The sequence below is a fragment of the Emericellopsis cladophorae genome (assembly GCF_022114955.1).
Source record: "Emericellopsis cladophorae strain MUM 19.33 chromosome Unknown NODE_3_length_1261782_cov_116_963312, whole genome shotgun sequence".
Taxonomy (NCBI): domain Eukaryota; kingdom Fungi; phylum Ascomycota; class Sordariomycetes; order Hypocreales; family Bionectriaceae; genus Emericellopsis; species Emericellopsis cladophorae.
Genome location: NW_026250928.1, coordinates 1191929 through 1210608, shown reverse-complemented (window position 1 = coordinate 1210608; position 18680 = coordinate 1191929). Strand labels below are relative to the sequence as shown.

Genomic DNA, 18680 nt, shown 5'->3' with positions numbered 1-18680 from the left:
GATACAACGCTCTCTCCTATATGCCACGTCAGATGTCCGAGACTGCTACGTGCTAGTGAAGAAGGCACTTTACGAACCGGGCGTCAAGAAGGTCGTACTTATTCTTCATTCTCAAGGAGGCATCGAAGGAGGCATGATTGTTGATTGGCTCTTGGATAATGTACCACAAGACCTACTGCGATACCTAGAGGTGTACACCTTTGGCTGTCTCGCAAATCACTTCAGCAACCCCCGTCGGACCTTTACGGCGCCGGGTGCCAGGAAACCCAGCTTCGGTATGAGTGCAGACACAGATGAGCACGAAGGTGCCATCTGCCACATCGAGCACTACGCCAATATCTATGACTTTGCAAGCAGATGGGGCGTCCTGAATTACACAAAGGAGACACCTGTGGACCAACTTGAGAACCGCTTCATGGGAAAGCTGTTTATCAACCCGAGAGCGGGCCACCAGTTCAATCAGCACTACCTCGACAGCATCTTTCCTCTAGATCCAACTCTGCGATTCACACGCGACCCGGAAGACGGCGATTTCATGGAGATGGACGCCATGCCTGATAGTAGGGGCGACAGAGCCGGCATGGATCATCGCGAGCCATGGGACAAATCCAAGGGCAGCTATACGAAGAAGATGCGGGACGTAAGCCGGCTGTGGCAATACCGCAATGGTCGCAGGCTAGTTGATTAAGCGGTCACATTGTGTGATGTTACTTCTATACAACGGCTACACGGACGAGAGAAACATAAAATCCAACAGAGCGTTGAGTTTTCTTAAAGTTATACTGGAGAAAAAAGAATGCGTGGCCATTACGTGCAGTGTTTTGCTGAGTTGACTAGTTCTCGGATCCGGCCCCTAGAACTTGAGTACTGGTTACTTCTAGCTTTTAGACGTAGATTTACTTGCATCAATGTCTTTTCACCTATTGATTGCTACCTACCGTGACCCCGAGTGTAACCTCTTCTATTCCCTAGCCCTGGTCCGAGGTTTCGGTAAATTCCGGCCCAGGTTCAAGCGCCAAACAGCTGGAGCGCGTTGATAGGTATCAGATCCACCAGCTAACAAAGTTCTCGCCAAGTCTCCGGCTTCATTATCGAGGTGTGCGTCGTGGTTACATGCTAAGATATGTAATAGTGTCCAGCTTTCTTCAGTAATAACGCGTGCACTAGCGTTGTTAGAAAGAAGAAGTCGGGCAGCTTGGACTTTATTAGACATACTGCTGCTGCCCCTTGAGGCCCAATGAAGATGTGATCTGTAGCCGTGAGCGAGGGCACAAATCAATGGAGTCCACCCGTGCTGGTTCGAAGCATTAGAGTTGAGTCCACGAGCGAGTACAAATCGTATGATCTCGATATTAGCTCCTGCCGCCGCGTAATATAGTAGAGTATCTCCCTTTCGGTTTATGGCGTTCAGGATCAGAGCTTGTTCTTCGGCAACATTGTGGCAGCACGAGGAGAGGTATAATTGGAAAATGTCAAGATACGACCATAAATGCTGCGGGGTGGAGCGGCAGATCACCCGTGAGACCTGGCTTAGTGGCCGATGTGCCGTGGCCTAGGAGAAGGCGAATACCGGCTTCGTGGGTATACGATCCCGATATCTCGAGCCGGTGTGCCGGAATGCGTTGTCCGAGTAATAAAGCGCAGTGGTCCTATCCCTGCGTATACCGTTTAGATCCGCCCCCTTTTCCAGAAGAGTCTTCAAGGCTACCGTCGTACTCAGAAACATGGCCGGCTCAGGCACAATGTGCGTTTAGCAGTAGCCGAGTCTATTAGTATTTGCGCCTGCATCAATGAGCACGGCAATGGTATCTTGTTAGTCGATGTATGTTGAGCTACCGGTGCGCTTATCCTTGAACCTTTAGTCATCAAAAGGCTATTGTTCGCGAGCCGATAACTGCAGACTAGTCCTCAGAATTGACTTTCGGTATATTCGCTGCGAGAGGAGTAGTCGGAGGACATGAATCTGATACGGGATTCTTGGGACGGTTGAGGGGAGTCGAAAACAACCCTCTCAGGGGGCGAGGATTTTAGCAGAAGTCGCGGTGCCTCTCAATGGCCAGGGGCCGCAGCTGCAAGCCGCGGGGACTAGACTAGCTGTTGTTCCGAGATTCATCCATTTGCCCTCGTGTCATGGCAAGGGGAGCGCGCAGACTTGAGAAAATCTAGTAAGAAAGTAACGAAATAGGAAAGGTAAACTCAGCTCTGAAGAAAAGGGCTTTATGCACACGGTTTCCGGAATTTTGAGCTACCTCAGGTAAGGTAGGAAAGTACTGTTAGTGAGCAGCCGTTGTTGGTTAAGGTGAGGGGACTGATCCACACTCGTAGCATTTTCCTCCTCAGGCCGCCGGTTGACGTCGTCGCTGAGTCGTCTAGCCTGTTTGATAAGAATGGTTGTCAAATCGTAAAGTTCGCCTCTGCACCGCCAGGTTCAATTGGCTTGCTGCACCTTTATCTCAGTCCATTTTCATGGTCGGCGAAGTGTCTGAGACGCTCTGTCTCCTTCGAGTAGTGACTCTTGGCGTGGCGCATCTAGGAACATACTATGAGCACTGCTCATGCAGCTAACTTCTAAAGGCAGCTTAGGGGACAGAGCTGAACATGAAAACCACGCCATTCTACAGCCCATGTGTAGTCAAACCCTCGTCGACCCCTGCAATACAGGCACCATCTGCACGGAACCATGCAGATACACGGTCGGAAGAAGAGACTAGACTCTGGAGTCTGGAGTCTGGAGTCTCGCTGCGACCGACGGCTACGTATCCGCAGTGCGGCTAGTCCGAGTCAATCCCAAGCCTGAAAGTGCCAAATTAGGCTAGCCCCCCCCCCACAGCGGGATCACCCGCCCTATAAAACGTATCGCTCCAATTGAGACCCAGCTATATGTAGCCTGAGCTGCATGTAGGTGTGAGTGTCACTACGTAGATCAGAATACTCAGATTCGGGCCACATAACCGCGCGATCGTCGCCCACATAATGCACGACTACGTACATGTAGTTGAAAACCTTGGCTGGTCTGGTTAAATAAACATGAATGCTCTCCACATGGGGCGGCATAACCACCAAGTCCGCCCGGATTCAATAGCCCCTTGCGCTAATAAGAGGGATACGCGCTATAGTTCTTGGCCTATATTGGGGCTGACAAGAGGGACTGAGCTGTAGTGAGACAATGGACAGGCTAATGCTGCATCGGCCGCTCTAGATTTGGCGTGTTGGATTTGTGCATGTCTAAACGTATATTCACCGGAAAGCGCGCGGTCTTGGCCGGTCCGGGTTACGGGGTACACTTGGATGATTATTTAAACAGAATCGCCCGCTGCTCAGTATGTGGCACAGCTGGTTTATGTTTTGCTTTGCACCCCCTCATCCGAGTACGCACTCAAGCATCTGATAATAAGCTTTGGAACGTGCTGCTCTAATGTTCTCTCCCGAAATCCGTCTCGGCTTGTGGGAGGACCACAGCGCATCCACATTCTCCCGCTATGTCATTACCCTCACAACCACTCAGTCCAACTAACTTATTGCCGCGCTCTCTCTCCTCCTTGTCGTGCTCCTTCCCTTCATCTGGAGCACCGTCATCCTCTTTCTCTACCTCCTCCCACTGACCAGGGGGACTTCAGCCACTAACGCCGAGCTCGCGCAGCGCCGCTTCATCCTCCGCAACAGCAGCCGTCCCAGTGACCTGCTGTTCGCGCTTGTCTCGTCGTTTTGGGCTTGGCGAAGTAGTCAATCTTCTTTCTTGAGCAGGCGCCCACTTCATTTCATTTTCCTCCTCTCCCTCGCGGGCGCCTGCGCCGCGCTCATCGCTCTGGCAAGTGTGGTTTTGCCTTCCCTAGTGGCAACCACTGCAAACGAAGACATAGTTGTCCTGGCCCGAAGTGGTACGTGTGGCTTGTTACGTCTGTTCGCGCACAGTTCAGCGTCTCTGACGGAGACGGCTGCGTTCGGCGCCAAGGAGCTTCGCGATACCAATGATGCCCGGCGGTACGCAATCGATTTCTATAGTGGCTCTCCGTCAGAATCGAGAGAGTCGCCTTTCAATGTCAGACACCTCAGTTTTGACATAGACACAGGAGCGCCGTGTCCCTTCGACACCGAATTATGTCTACTTGGGCCAACGGGAGCCATAAGCTTTGATACGGGGAAAATTGACTCGCACGCTTCCCTTGGCATCAACGCCCGGCGAGAGGATCGAATCCAGTATCGTTGGAAAACGACATGCTCGCCCTTGAAACTTGATCCCTCCATGTTGACGCAAGTACAGGGTCAGCGAGACGATTGGGAGATCGGAGCGGACTCCCCCCTCTTCGACGTTGACCTCGGGCCGTATGATAAGCAAAACTTCACTTTCTCATATCAGCTCAGTCCGCTCCAGCGCATGGGCTACGAGGTCTAGTACGTCCATCTACACAACTTTGTTCGAATCTTGATGCTGATTCTTTTGCCAGCACGGCGGCGGCGTATAGAGGCTTCAGCGATGCAGCCAACATATCCTGGGTCCCGATTCCGTCGCTAAACCGCACCGACGCCGACGTGAGCGCCATCTTGATTGCTCCGAATATTGTGACGTATGCGCAGAGCGTCGACGATCCCGTGTTCCAGGCCAACGGGTCTATCAAGAACCCAATCCGGACTTCGGAGCTTGGTACGGAGCAAGTCATGTATCTGAGCGATAACACTCTGCGCATCGTTGCCTGCGCCGATCAACATGAGTTTTGCGATCCCATCAGCGGCGCCTGTTCAGGTTTGGATGGCCACTTGAGCAGTGGGATCCCCGAACTTCTGGGAACGGTGAACAACAAACAGTGGGCCACTATTGTGAGGATCCAGCATGACTCACTGCTTTACACAATGGAAGGAAGTGTGAGATCTCTGGGTGACAACGGCAAGTTCTCCGAGAAGAAGCTCCTTCTCCTTCTCATTGCTTGGTTCGCTAACACGGAATCGTCTCCAGCTCTCATTGCCAAGTCCATCATGGCCAGCCCAATGCTCATCTCCCCTGGTCTAGATGCCCACGCATTGGCAGAAAGAAGTCCAACTGTGGTTCGAGACGGGCCTCGCCAGGCTTCAAACTAATGTCGCTAATTTCCCAGACCAGCCCCTAACAGGCTATGACTCCGCTGCCTTTCAACTTGTCCCGGCTTCTCGGTTCACCGGCGAAAGCAGTACAGACAGATCTCTAGACGACATGTGCGGTGAACAGCGAATTCGCTCCACGATTCAGGTGCAGAACTTCAGCCTTGTTGGATTGGTCATTTTGGTTGGGAGCATCACTCTTGTCGCTGCATTCTGTGGTTTTCTCATGCCTCGAATTGCTAGCTTTATGTTTCAAAATGGCCATTCCGAGTGGAAGAAGGATGAAATGCTTGCGGTGTGGAAGTCGGCGTACGATCCCCAGGGGCAGATGGAATGGATTGAGAAGGATGTGCCAGTGACGAAAGGCAGACAAGATACGAGCCCTCGAATGTAGTCCTTGGGCGTGGATAGGTGGAAGTGTGACTTTGATCCGTGCAAGACCCCTTCATAAGAACAAGAATCTCAGGCTTATTTACCAAATTATAGCGTCACCCTGTTCTGTCCTTTGATTCATTCCATACATATAGTATGACGGAATAATTCATAGTGTAAGCACAGCCTTCATACCGCGTGCCAATTGTCTTAAGCCATCTCCCTCAAAACAGCGCGATTGAGAGGCAACATCGTACGGAGTTTCTCCTTTGCTATCTTTCGCCTTGAGGTCAGTCCCGCCCACCTCCTTCAGTACCGCCGCCACGCCCACTGCTCCAAACTCAGCTGCCTAGTGTAGCGGCGTTATTCCCTCGATACGTCTCGGAGGCTCGTTAATAGAGCACGCTTCTAGGTTTTTAAATTGTGTTATCGAACTGCCTCTCCAGCCATCGAGGCGGGTATAGGTTGGCGCTTCTAGCTTGGACCCTAAAGCCTAATCCAGTCGAGGCCCCGTATACAAAATACAGGCCGGGCTTTAGATAGGGGGTAGCCTTATTCTAGCCTCGGACAGAAGCTTTCGTGCAAGGTCGGCCGCCGCTGTCGTGGTTCTGCACGGGTTATTCGCCTTATCTTTAACGTCTTCGTCCTATATATCCGCCCAGTACTCCTACCCCTAGGCTCCGTTCTTGTAAAAACTTCCTATTAGATGAAATTGTCCAGCCATTCATCGTCTTAGCCATAGGATCCGCCCTGGCCTCGAGTAGGAGCTGAGCGGATCGGAATGCCGTCGTGTTACGACCCGACATGCGACCGCATGCGCCTCTCACGTGCCCCCCACTTTTTCCTCATATCACGCGTTATTCACGCACCAAGCATAGCAGTCGACTATAGCCGCCAGGCGACTACGATCGACTATACTATAGGGGCGCTCGTAGACGACAGTCGACTACGGTCGACTATATAATATTCGCTTAGTATATAGAAAGCCTAGCTTTATTATAGTTAGTCTTTACTAGCTCCTTAGCTATTAATATAATTATCTACATAAGATCTACTATCTCGCACATAGACTATAACCCGACCGCTTAAGTTAACGATATCCTAGTATACTTAGTTTAATAACCGACTTTTATTCTACCTACCCGGTAGCTAGTCTAGATCCGAACGTTATATATTAATAGCTCTTATTTAGTATACTACTATATTAAGTACTTAAGTAATACGATACTATAGCTAGCGAATCCTCTAAGACTAAGGGCAAGCACGCCGAACCTATCTAACCCCCGCCGGAGGAAGATATCGGTATAAACTCGGATAAGTCCGAGGATAAGGCCGATATCCTTAGAGGCTAAATCTAAGAACTTAGGGGATAACTATAATAAATCGCTAATATATAGACTCGCGATAAAGAGTAATATAATAAGGCGTATTATAATTTTAATAAAAGAATAGCCTTATAATAAGAATAAAACGCGTAATTAAGAAACGAAATAAATAATATAAATAATAATATTATTTATTAAGTTATTAATAAGGACCTAAGAGAGATTATAAAGCTACGCTAACTAGGATTATTCGATAGTACGACTAAGGACTTTTAAGGGTTCCTAACTTAGGTTAGAGCCTATTAATAATACTTCCCCTCTATCTTATAAATAAAGGAGGATAAAGTACGCTATATAGCGGGATATCTATTAGGAGCCGCCTTAGCTTAGTTCGAACCTATACTTTAGGACTTTATAACTAATATTTATTAGCACTATAAGTAAGATATAAAAGATATCTTCGTATATTACTATAACTTTAAAGAAGTATTAAAAGCGACCTTCGGGACTATTAATAAAGAACGCCTAGCCGAGAACTAGCTAAAAGCGTTAAAATAGAAAGGATTAATTTCGGACTATAGCGCTCTATTTATCTAGATAGTATCTAGAACTACGAAGAGCGAGGAAGATAAAATAATAGCTTATTATAGGGGCCTTAAGGATAAGGTTAAGGATAAACTTTATAAAGAGGACCGACCTACCGCCCTCGCTATATATATTATAATAATAATTAAGATCGATAACTAATAATTCGAAAGGTAATAATAGAAAAAGGGATAGTACTTTACTAACTCCTTAAACCGTGATTATAGTAATAAAAATAAGATCTATCTTAATATAGGAAGACCTTAGTTCTACTTAAGCACGGCTTACGGAGGAACTCACGCGAGACCTATAGACTTAAACGCTATATAATAAAAACTCGCGGTAATCGAGAAAAAGAACCTTACTTATTATAATTATAGTAAGAAAGGATACTTTACGCGCGAATATTATTCTTTAAAGAAAGAATAAAAGTAAGACTAGAAGCTAGTACTTAAAGGTAAGGCGAAATAGCTAAATATAACTAAGGCCGGATATGAAATTATAATAAACGAGCGATACGATATTATTAAGGATAGGGAATAAGAGTATAAAGACTACCTCTCCGCTATCTAACGAAAGCTAACTAGAACGCTAACTCACGAGGAACTCTATTAGATAGCTTACTACGATAACGGCTGCTAGACTTACTAAAATAGTAAGGAAAATTTAAGATAGTTCCCTAAGGTACTATATTAATCTCGCGTTTTAGCTATAATATATAAGGTTATTACGGGACTAATAAGACACCCGGACGTTATAGACGAATCGCTAGATAAGCTAGATAAAGAATCGTTAGATACCGACTCTATAGATAGCGAAGAAGAAATCTTATAGGAAAAAAGGATACTCGAAACGAATCTCTTATATAGAAGAGCTATGCTATAAGACTAGCTCTTCGCCGCTAATAATCGGTATAATCCTCTGCCCCGAGGAGAGGACCTTTAGATAGTTATTTACGTATAAATAATACTCGGAGAAAATAGTCCGGAATAAGATCGAAAGATATTATTAAGAGACGACCTAAGGATAAACCCTAACGCGGAAAAGTATTACGAGCTATTATAGATCTTATATATATATTACTTCTATAAAATCTATAAAACTAAGAAGAGGAGACACCAGGTCTACCTAATAAGGGGATTAGATATTCGCGCTATCGACGACCTTTATAAGAAAGATAAAGCCGAATTCTACGAATATATATATATAGAACCTAGTATAGGGTGCGTGGTACTAAGGTAATTAGCTAAATACCCTAAAGTATATACGCGAAACTAGAAAATATAGGGTAAATACCTATCGATAGACTGCCCTAAGTATATCAAGGAAAAAGTATTCGACTAGTATCGAACTAGAGAATAAAAAGAAATAGAAGAACTCTAACGACACGAGAATATAACGAAGGTATTACTCGGTCTTAAGCTTACTAAAAAAGAAGGTATTATAGTAAAGGTAAGGCGCTAGAAAGAGGGAAACCTTATAAAGGAATTCTTAATAAAAAAAGAATACGTACTAAAGTATAGTTAACGTGATTAATAAGCGAATATCCTAGACAAGCGAATATCCCATAAATCGCAACACCACGAATAAGATCGTCAATTAACACACAAAAGATCATTCAATTAGTTCAAACTAATCGCTATGCGTATCTCTAGATACCTCTATCTTAGCCTGACATATTCGTGAATTATAGCCGGCCTTCCCGCACGCACTACAATACCTTATACCTAGCTACACCGACCTTACCCGACCACCTCTCCTTAACTATTTAGCTACTACCTACGAATCTATATCCTTCTAATTAATTAATACTTAACCTTCCTCTACTATTATAGTCCCTCTATTCCGTAGGCGGGTCTTTTTCTCCCTCCGGCGCCGGCTAAGGATATAGTTAGTATCTCGAAGATCCCGGACCTCTATCCTTAGTAACGCTATCTCGTGCTAATATACCTTTATACCCTTAGTTATTGATATTATAGTATTAATTATTAATACTAGGGAGCTATACTTATGTCTCCTGATTCGTTATTTAAGGTAAATAGACTAAGATTTAGTCTCCTTAATCGTCTTAGGGGTCTTTAAGACCTAAGGGTTAGGAAGCTCTAGAGTCCCCTCGGGAGGCGTTAGAGTATATAGCTTTATATCTAGCTTTAAGATTATATATTCTATATCTAGAGGGGTAAGTCTAGCTCCTCTAAAGCCTCCCTTAATATTACTTTCGGTTATTATAGCTCGGAATACCGCGTGGAAGGCGTAAAGGAACTTAGTCTTTAAAACATATATTATAGAGTATTTAATTAGATACTCGATTTCTCGACCGTATGCCTTTTTAAGCGGCCTAAAGTAGCCTATATCGAGAGGCTAGAGTAGGTAAGACGAATAAGGAGGTATATAGAGCGAGATAATCTTATTCTCCTTATAATATACCTCGAACTCGGTAGAGTAGTAGCTTTTATACCCGTCGAGGATTAGAAGACGATAGGCACTATTCGATCGCTTCTTTATATATTAATTAAAGTACTTTAGCTATAGGAGACCCGTAGTATTATCGGTTTAGCCGTTTTTTATAGTTACGATAGCCTAATTACCAGGGAGAGTGCTTTCTTAATACTAGCTTAAGAGGTGATATTAGCCTATAATAACGATAAATAGCGGCGCTACCTAGCCCTACGTAGAGATCGATTAAATAACTATAACCTATTCCCGGTTTCTAGGCTAGACTCTTTTCGGGTTCCCACGCCTTTCTACGCTTATAATAACTATACCGCTTATAATAACGCCTATTATAAAGCCTATCTCGTCGAAGTTATAGATATCACCTAATCGGATGCTATACTTCGCGATTATATTCGCTATAAGTCAAAACCACGCGTTTATAGCGACTAGATCTTCGTATTTAGCCCTCTAGTAGTTATATCTACGAAAGAAACGCGTCTTAAGCTCTGGTTACCGCTTAATAAAATTCCCTGCCTAGCGCTTACCGACGGGTAACGTATCGCGGTCGACGCGTAATAGATTAGCTATTTCTTTAATACCACTAATCCGAGGTAAAAACCCTCGCGAATCTAGATTAATTATATACTTAACTAGCTTCTATTCTTTAAGATCGGATAGTTTCCGCGAATTAGCTATAATATCGCTTCGAGACTATATGCCCTATCGACGGCGGCCTAGCTTCTTCCTATATACCTGGTAGATCTGGGCTACGTGTCGCACGCTTAGCTCTAGGTCTTTTTAAAGGGCTTGAAGGGCTAGATTGATACTAGCCTTATTATTTGGGACTGGCATGCTTGGTTGTTGGGGATTAATTGATTAAATAATAATAGTGTAGGAGGATCGATTTATGGGATATTCGCTTATCTAGGACATTCGCTTATCAATCACGTTATATATATAAGGGGTATAATAAATACCCCGAAGGTATATAACTACTATATAATCCGATCGAGGAATTAGACCGAAACTATATCTTTAAAAGCGAAATAGACCACGAACGATATAAAAGAGCTAAGGAAATATTACGCCTATATTATAGAATAAAGGCAAGGGAATACTAAGTTCCGAACGGAAAGGTATAACGTGATTAATAAGCGAACCGCCCAGACAAGCGAACCGCCCACTTTCCTAAATCCCTATAACAAGATCTTTAATTAAAACATAATAAATCATTCGATTAGTTCAAACTAATCGCTATACTTATCTCTAGATACCTCTATCTTACCCTAATATATTCGTGAATTATAGCCGGCCTTCCCGCATATACTATAATACCTTAGAGCTAGCTACACCGACCTTGCCCGACCACCTCTCTTTAATGATTTAGCTACTAGCTACGAATCTATATCCTTCTGATTAATTAATACTCGACCTTCCTCTACTATTATAGTCCCTCTATTTCGTAAGCGGGTCTTTTTCTCTCTCCGGCGCCGGCTAAGGATATGGTTAATATCTCGAAGATCCCGGACCTCTATCCTTAATAACGCTATCTCGTACTAATATGCCTTCAAACCCTTAGTTATTGATATTATAGCGTTAATTATTAATGCTAGGGAGCTACTTTTATATCTCTTAATTCGATTTTTAAGGTAAGTAGACTAAGATTTAGTCTCCTTAATTATCTTAGGGGTCTTTAAGACCTAAGGGTTAGGAAGCTCTAGAGTCCCCTTAGGAGGCGTTAGAGTATATAGCTTTATATCTAGCTTCGAGATTATATATTCCGTATCTAGAGGGGTAATTCCAGCCCCTCTAAAGCCTCCCTTAATATTAGTTTCGGTTAATATAGCTCGGAATATAGCGTGGAAGGCGTGAAGAAACTTAGTCTTTGAAATATATATTATAGAGTATTTGATTAGATACTCTATTTCTCGACTATATACCGTTTTAAGCGGCCTAAAGCAGCCTATATTAAGAGGCTAGAGTAGGTAAGACGAATAAGGAGGTATATAGAGCGAGATAATCTTATTCTCCTTATAATATACCTCGAACTCGGTAGAGTGGTAGCTTTCATAGCTATTAAGGATCAGAAGACGATAGGCACTATTCGATCGCTTCTTTATATATTAATTAAAGTACTTTAGCTATAGGAGACCCGTAGTATTATCGGTCTAGCCGTTTTTCGTAGTTACGATAGCTTAATTACTAGGGAGAGTGCTTTCTTAATACTAGCTTAAGAGGTGATATTAGCCTATAATAACGATAAACGGCGGTGCTACCTAGCCCTATATAGAGATCGATTAAATAACTATAACCTATTCCTGGTTTCTAGGCTAGACTCTTTTCGGGTTCCTACGCCTTTCGGCGCCTATAATAACTATACCGCTTATAATAACGCCTATTATAAAGCCTATCTCGTCGAAGTTATAGATATTATCTAATTAGATACTATACTTCGCGATTGTGTTCGCTATAAGTCGAAACCACGCGTTTATAGCGACTAGATCTTCGTATTTAGCCCTCTAGTAGTTATATCTACGAAAGAAACGCGTCTTAAGCTCTAGTTACCGCCTGATAAAATTCCCTACCTAGCGCTTACTAACGGGTGACGCGTCGCGGTCGATACGCAATAGATTAGCTATTTCTTTAATACTACTGATCTAAGGGGAAAATCCTCGCGAATCTAGATCGAGTATATACTCGACTAGCTTCTGTTCTTTAAGATCGGATAGTTTCCGCGAATTAGCTATTATATCGCGTCTTAATTAAGTTCCGTGCTTACGATCTCTTAGCGTCGTGCGTGGAATATTGTAGATCTTAGCTACGCGTCGCATACTTAATTTTGGGTTGGTTTGAAGCGCTTGAATAGTAAGAAGGGTATTAGCTTTATTCCTTTAATCTGATATTGCTAGTTGTTATAGAATAATTAATCAAATAATGATGATAGATAATGATAGGAAAGTGGGCGGTTCGCTTGTCTAGGCGGTTCGCTTATCAATCACGTTATACATAATATATAGTATATAGATACTACGAAGGATATACGCTAGACTACGGAGTCTATTACTACGGGTGCGTATATTACTTATACAAGGAGGAAAATAAGGACCCCTTTATACTAATAGAGTCGTATAGCGATTATAACTCTAAGGATAATAATATCGATATAGAATACTACTTATTAAAAAACTACTAACGTTACCTATAAAAAGGGCATAAGATAACGAAAGGAACCTAAAGACCCTCTACTCCGTGGAGATAAGTAGAACGTAGAAAACGGTTTTAGAAGTCTAGATTAACGGATATCGATTATAAGTATTATTAGATAGTAGATCGATAGGAAACTATATCTTACTAATAGTAATTAACTAATATACGCTATTATAGAATTATAAGAAAGTAATATATAAGCTTTATAATACCGAAAGAGGAAGTTTCGATTATAATAGTAAGACTATCGACCGCGAGACTAATTATCTTAAGGTCTTAATATAAGGATATTATAAGATAATCGTCTTCGATATTATAGACTTATATAATTACGATATAATACTAGGTTACCTATAGTTATAGAGAAGTAATCTAGTAGTTAATTAGCGTAATAGCTAGTTAGCGTGGATAGACACGATAACGCGATAATTACTATTTAACTAAAATAAAGCGAATATTCGCGATAACTTAGCCTCTAAAGAAACCTTATAGAAAGATATAAGCGAGTCGAAGTAGGTAAAGACTATAATATTAACCGAGAAGGCTTTATAACTAGGTATATAATATAAATAAAGAAAACGAATTATCGCTAATATTATATTAAAAATATTCGAAGTAAATCAAGCCCTCTAAAAAGAAAGAGAAAAGAAACCTATTATAGAAGAAGAATAGCTAAAGAATATACTATAGGAGTATAGAAAATATTACTTATTATTTAAGGAAACCCTAGAAACGGGACTCTTATTATATAGCCGATAGGATTATAAAATCTATCTTAAAACTAATACTTCGATTAAGCACTAAGGACTCTATAACCTTAACGGAGAATAACTTAAAGTATTACGAGAATATATCGATAAAATACTTAAAAAAGGCTATATTCGACTATCTACTTTAGAAGTAAGATACCCCGTTATATTCGTACTAAAGAAGAACGGTAAGCTACGATTAGTCGTGGACTATCGATAGCTTAACGATATCACGATTAAAGACCGGACACCCTTACCGCTTATTAACGAGCTTAAGGATAGACTTTATAGTAAGAACTAGTTTACCGTTCTTAACTTAAAAAGAGCCTATAACCTAATCTATATAAAGAAAGGAGACTGTCAGGGGGGGTCGGTCGGCAGGTAGGACGGGGAACACTCGGTCAGGCTGATCTAGTCTATTGCTACGGATAGGCACTCCTTAGGTAGGGCAGGCTCTATATATAAGACGTAGCTCGAAGAGCTATAATAGAAGACGGTTAGGATCGCGATAAAATACAAAGGCAGGCGCGAGTTCACGTGACTACTAGGTACAGGGTGGGTCCCCGCTCTTAACTAGCTATAATAGTACGCCCCCCTTCTAAGGGCGAGCTCCTACGAGTATTTATTAAAGACTAGGTTTATCGGGATATCGGCGGTAGTAGTTAGCGACGATCTATTGCGCGTTCTCTAAATATTCTACGGGTTCTTCGGTCGGATTATTATACCTAACCTATTTTATAGTATACTATAATCGTAGGTTACCTTAGCCTTTTCGTTCCTAGCGGGAATCTACTATCTCTTATACTATAAACTCTTTAGCTTTATTAACTTTAATAGGCGGCGGGGGTGCGATATATTATCCGGGATAGGGGTTATTAGTAACGAGTCGGAGTAGGTTAATATAGAATATAGGGTATACTCTTATACTTATAGGTAGTTCTAGTTTATAAGCGTACGGCGATATAGCTTTCTCGACCTTTAAGGGGCCGCTATTTTTCTAGTCTAGTTTCTTCTACGGCCGTAGGGTTCGTAGGTTTTGGGCGTCTAGCTAGACTAAGTCTCTAGTGCGATACGTACGGGTAGGTCGGCGGTTCCGGTTCGCTTAGTCTTCGTAGCGGGCTTAGGCAGCGGTTAATTCGGACTATAGGTATTTATTAATCTACTTTATCTTACGAATAAAGTTTTCTACGTCCCGGGGGGCGGGAGTATTAGCGGTAGGGATATCTAGTTCGAACCTTATCCGGGGGTAGGAGCCGTAGTTAGTAAAGAACGGCGATATACTAGTAGTCTCGGATTTCTAGGAGTTAGTAACGAATTCAGCTAGCGGGAGCTAGGTAGACTAGTCGTTTTATAGATATAATACGTAGGATCGTAGGTATTATTCTAGGATAGTATTAAAGCGTTTAGTCTAGCCGTCCGTTTATAGGTATATAGCGGTTAATAATAGGCTCTTAATTTATAGCTATCGGTTTAAGCTCTTCTAGAACTTAGAAATAAACTAAGGGCCTCGGTCGGATATAATAGTTAATAGTAGGCTATATAGCTTCTAGACATAGTATAAGTATAGACGGGCAGTCTTAGCCGAATCGTAGGTTACTTTATAAGGTATTAAGTATCTTATCTTCGTTAGATAGTCTACTACGACGAGGATTATATTATATCCCTAGCTCGGAGGCAGGTATATAATAAAGTCTATTAATATATCTCTCTAAGCGCGTTCAGGGATCGGTAGCGGCTTTAGGACTCCTTAGTAGGCGTCTCGGGACGGGTTAGACCGGCGGTAAGTATAATAGTTCTTGATCTATCTTTCTACGTATACTAGTATACCTAGCTAGAAGTAACTTCTAGATAGGATATCGTAGGTGCGGGCTCGTCCAAGGTATCCGGCAACGGGTGACTTATAATAGCGGCGGAGTAGTTTAGCCTTTAGTTCGTCGTGGTTAGGGATATATAAGCGGTCTCGGAAGTATAGGCGGTTATAGTTCTTAATACACTTAGATAGTATAATACGGGTATAGCGTCGCTTGCCTTTATAGATCGCTTCTTAAATAGATTCTAGGATTTTATTAGCGGTATAGCCTTTATTAAAGAGGTCGGATAAGTCGGTAGGAAGTTCGGTTAGTAAACGAGCGGCGTAGAACCTTACCCTCGGGTCTAGGTTCTCTCTCTTTAGTACTATCTAGCTTTAATAGAAAAAGCGTTTATCCCCCTCCTTTAGGAGATCCTCTAACCTCCTAGTTAAAGCATCGGGCTTAGTACCTTACTTCCTAGGTCGGTAGGTGATCTAAAAGTTAAATCGTAATAGGAACTGAGACTAACGGGCTTATCTTCGGTTTAGTAGCTTCGTTATAGTAAAGTACTCTAGGTTACGGTAGTTAGTGATCACTTTAATTAGTAAAGAGGCTCCCTCTAACTCCGGGCGCTACTCCTTAAAGTAACGAATTATAGCTATTAGTTCTTTATTATAGATCTCGTAGTTATACTTAATAATAATATACTTCTTTAAGAAGAAAGCAATAAGTCGTAGTATCTTATTATCCCTTACCTAAGATAATACCCTAGCGGAGATATAGTCGGAGGCGTCTATCTCTAGGATAATATTCTTTTCCTAATTAAACAAGGCTAGTATCGGGGCGGTGCTAAAAGCGGTTTTTAGGCCTTCGAAAGCGTTATAGTAGTTAGTAGTCTAATAAAACAGGACTCCCTTTCTATTTAGGCGGTTTAAGGGTATAGTAATCTTCGAGTAATCCCGGATAAATCTCTAGTAGAAATTACCGAAACCTAGAAAGGCTTATATATCGGTAACGTAGGTCGGTATCTTCTAGTCTCTCACGGTCCGGACTTTCTTAGGGTTTATTCGGATTCCCTCTCGGCCGATAATTAAGCCTAGGAATTTCGTCTTAATCACGAAGAATTCATACTTTAATATCTTAGTATATAGCCTAGCGTTCTTTAGGGCTTTTAGGACTATTCGTAAGTATTCTTCGTGTTCGGACCTTATTCGGCTATAGATTAGGATATCGTCTAAGTAGGCGGTATAGAAAACATTAAGGTATTCTCTTAGTACGTTATTAATATACCTCTAGAAAGTTATAAGGGCTCTAGTTATTCTAAATAGTATAATAAGTAACTCGTATAGTCTAAATCGAGTGCGGAAGGCGGTTAAGTACTCTTCCCTTACGCGTATCCGGATATTATTAAACGTAGAGATAATATCGACCTTCGAGAAATATCGTATACTAGCTAGGTTATTTAGGGATTCCTTAATCAACGGTAGCGGGTATCGGTCTTTAATAGTAACGTTATTTAGAGCGCGGTAATCGATATAGAAGCGTAGTCCGTTATTATTCTTCTTAACGAATAACACAGGGGATATTATAGAGGAGGAGCTTGGTCGAATAAATCCTTTTCGTAAGTTCTCCTCTAACCACTCCTTTAGGGTCTTTAGTTCCTCTCGAGATATCCTATATAAGGGTCTAAATAGTAGTATGCTTCCTTCTTTTAACTAGATATAGTGGTCTTTAGGTCGGTGCGGCGGTAGTTTATTAGCTTCTTTAAGCGAGAACACGTTAGCGAACTCGGCGATCTCTAGGGGTAAGGCAGGTTCTTATTTAGTAGGTTCTATAATCATCTCTTCGATCTAGGCTATAGTAATAGCGAATAGCCTTATATCGCTCCTTCGGGTATATATAGATACGGCTCTTAGCGATACTAGAAAGATATCGCGTTAGCTTAGTGGTCCGGGGGCGGGCTTTAGATACTAGCGGATTTTCGTAGGAATGGTATATATAGCTATAACTTTTAATAAAAGTCCGGGTATATTATAGTGCTATTAGTAGTACGGGCTATTAAAGCGTAGTATCTGGCTTCTAAAGCTAACGAGAGGGTCGTATTATTTTAACTAAGGTATCTTAAGCACGATCGGGTAGCTTCTAAGTTACGTATAATATTATATTCTTCTGTTCGTGGTTATTTATCCGTATCCGGCTGCGGATATAGTGTGTGATCTAGCCGCTCTCTACGGGGCGGCTATCGAACACCTCGATCGTAATCAGGTGTATTAGTCGGTATATTCTTAGGTTATAGTTCTCGGCCTAGCTTCTATCGATAAAGGCCTTCCCCTTAGCTCCGCTATTAAGTATTACGGGGGCGGGTAGAGTAATATTATCGGGTAAAAGTAGTTTAGTAGGTAGAATTATTAAGTTCGATCGTTAGTTATATTCCTCCTTAATCGGCACGCTATATATAGCGGCCGAGGAGATTTAAAGCGTTCTTTAAGCGGTTTTCTCGGGGATAGTAGTTATACGTTCTACTAGCACCTACCGGTAACTTAGGGCAGGCTTACTCTATTTTCCGTGCGGTCTAGGGAGGGTATTAACCTCCGACTATCCGGCGCGGGAGAGTTAGGGGATCTAGCAAGGGATAGGTCTTCGCTATTTAAAGCGGTAAATCGGGCTTGAGTGCGTCTAGTGTCTGGCTTCCGGCAATCTCGAATATAGTGACTATCGGAGCTATAGCGGAAGCAGAGGTTGTTTTCCCTCTGGTTCGGGCCTTATAGTCGGCGTTAGTTACTTAGGTCTATAGGGTCGTTAGCGGTTATAGCGGCGGGTACCGTATGGCGTGAAAGGCTGCGGTTCGGAGGGCTACGTCCCTTACGCGGGGAGGTTTATCTCTAGTTTTAGTATAGAGCCGGTCTCGGGGGTTAGCTACGCTAGATTTATTACTAATATTAGCGGTATCGGTTATCTAAAGTCTATAAGTAGTTAGCGTATTAGTAGAACTCCCGGCTAGGGGGCGGGTTATAAAGTAATATATCCTATAGTTCACGGGATATTCCTTGGAATAGTAGTGGCGTTAGGTTATTATTAGCTATTTCTCCCTCTAAGGCGAGGCGTTAGAACTCCGAGAAATACGTGCTAAAGTCTTAGTGCCT

General features: G+C 42.6%; 2 protein-coding genes across 2 annotated transcripts; both read left to right on the top strand.

Moving 5' to 3' along the window:
- Positions 1–277: 277 nt before the first annotated feature.
- J7T54_008181 (uncharacterized protein) lies at positions 278–688 on the top strand (the record flags this gene model as incomplete). Its single annotated transcript, XM_051502786.1, has 1 exon — positions 278–688. One exon carries the CDS (start codon positions 278–280, stop codon positions 686–688), a length of 411 nt encoding a protein of 136 aa, XP_051365943.1.
- A 3555-nt stretch (positions 689–4243) lies between these two features.
- J7T54_008180 (uncharacterized protein) lies at positions 4244–5073 on the top strand (the record flags this gene model as incomplete). The annotated part of the gene is made up of 2 exons (XM_051502785.1): positions 4244–4392; positions 4446–5073. The coding sequence occupies 2 exons, from the start codon at positions 4244–4246 to the stop codon at positions 5071–5073; spliced, it is 777 nt and encodes a 258-aa protein (XP_051365942.1).
- Positions 5074–18680: the final 13607 nt, after the last annotated feature.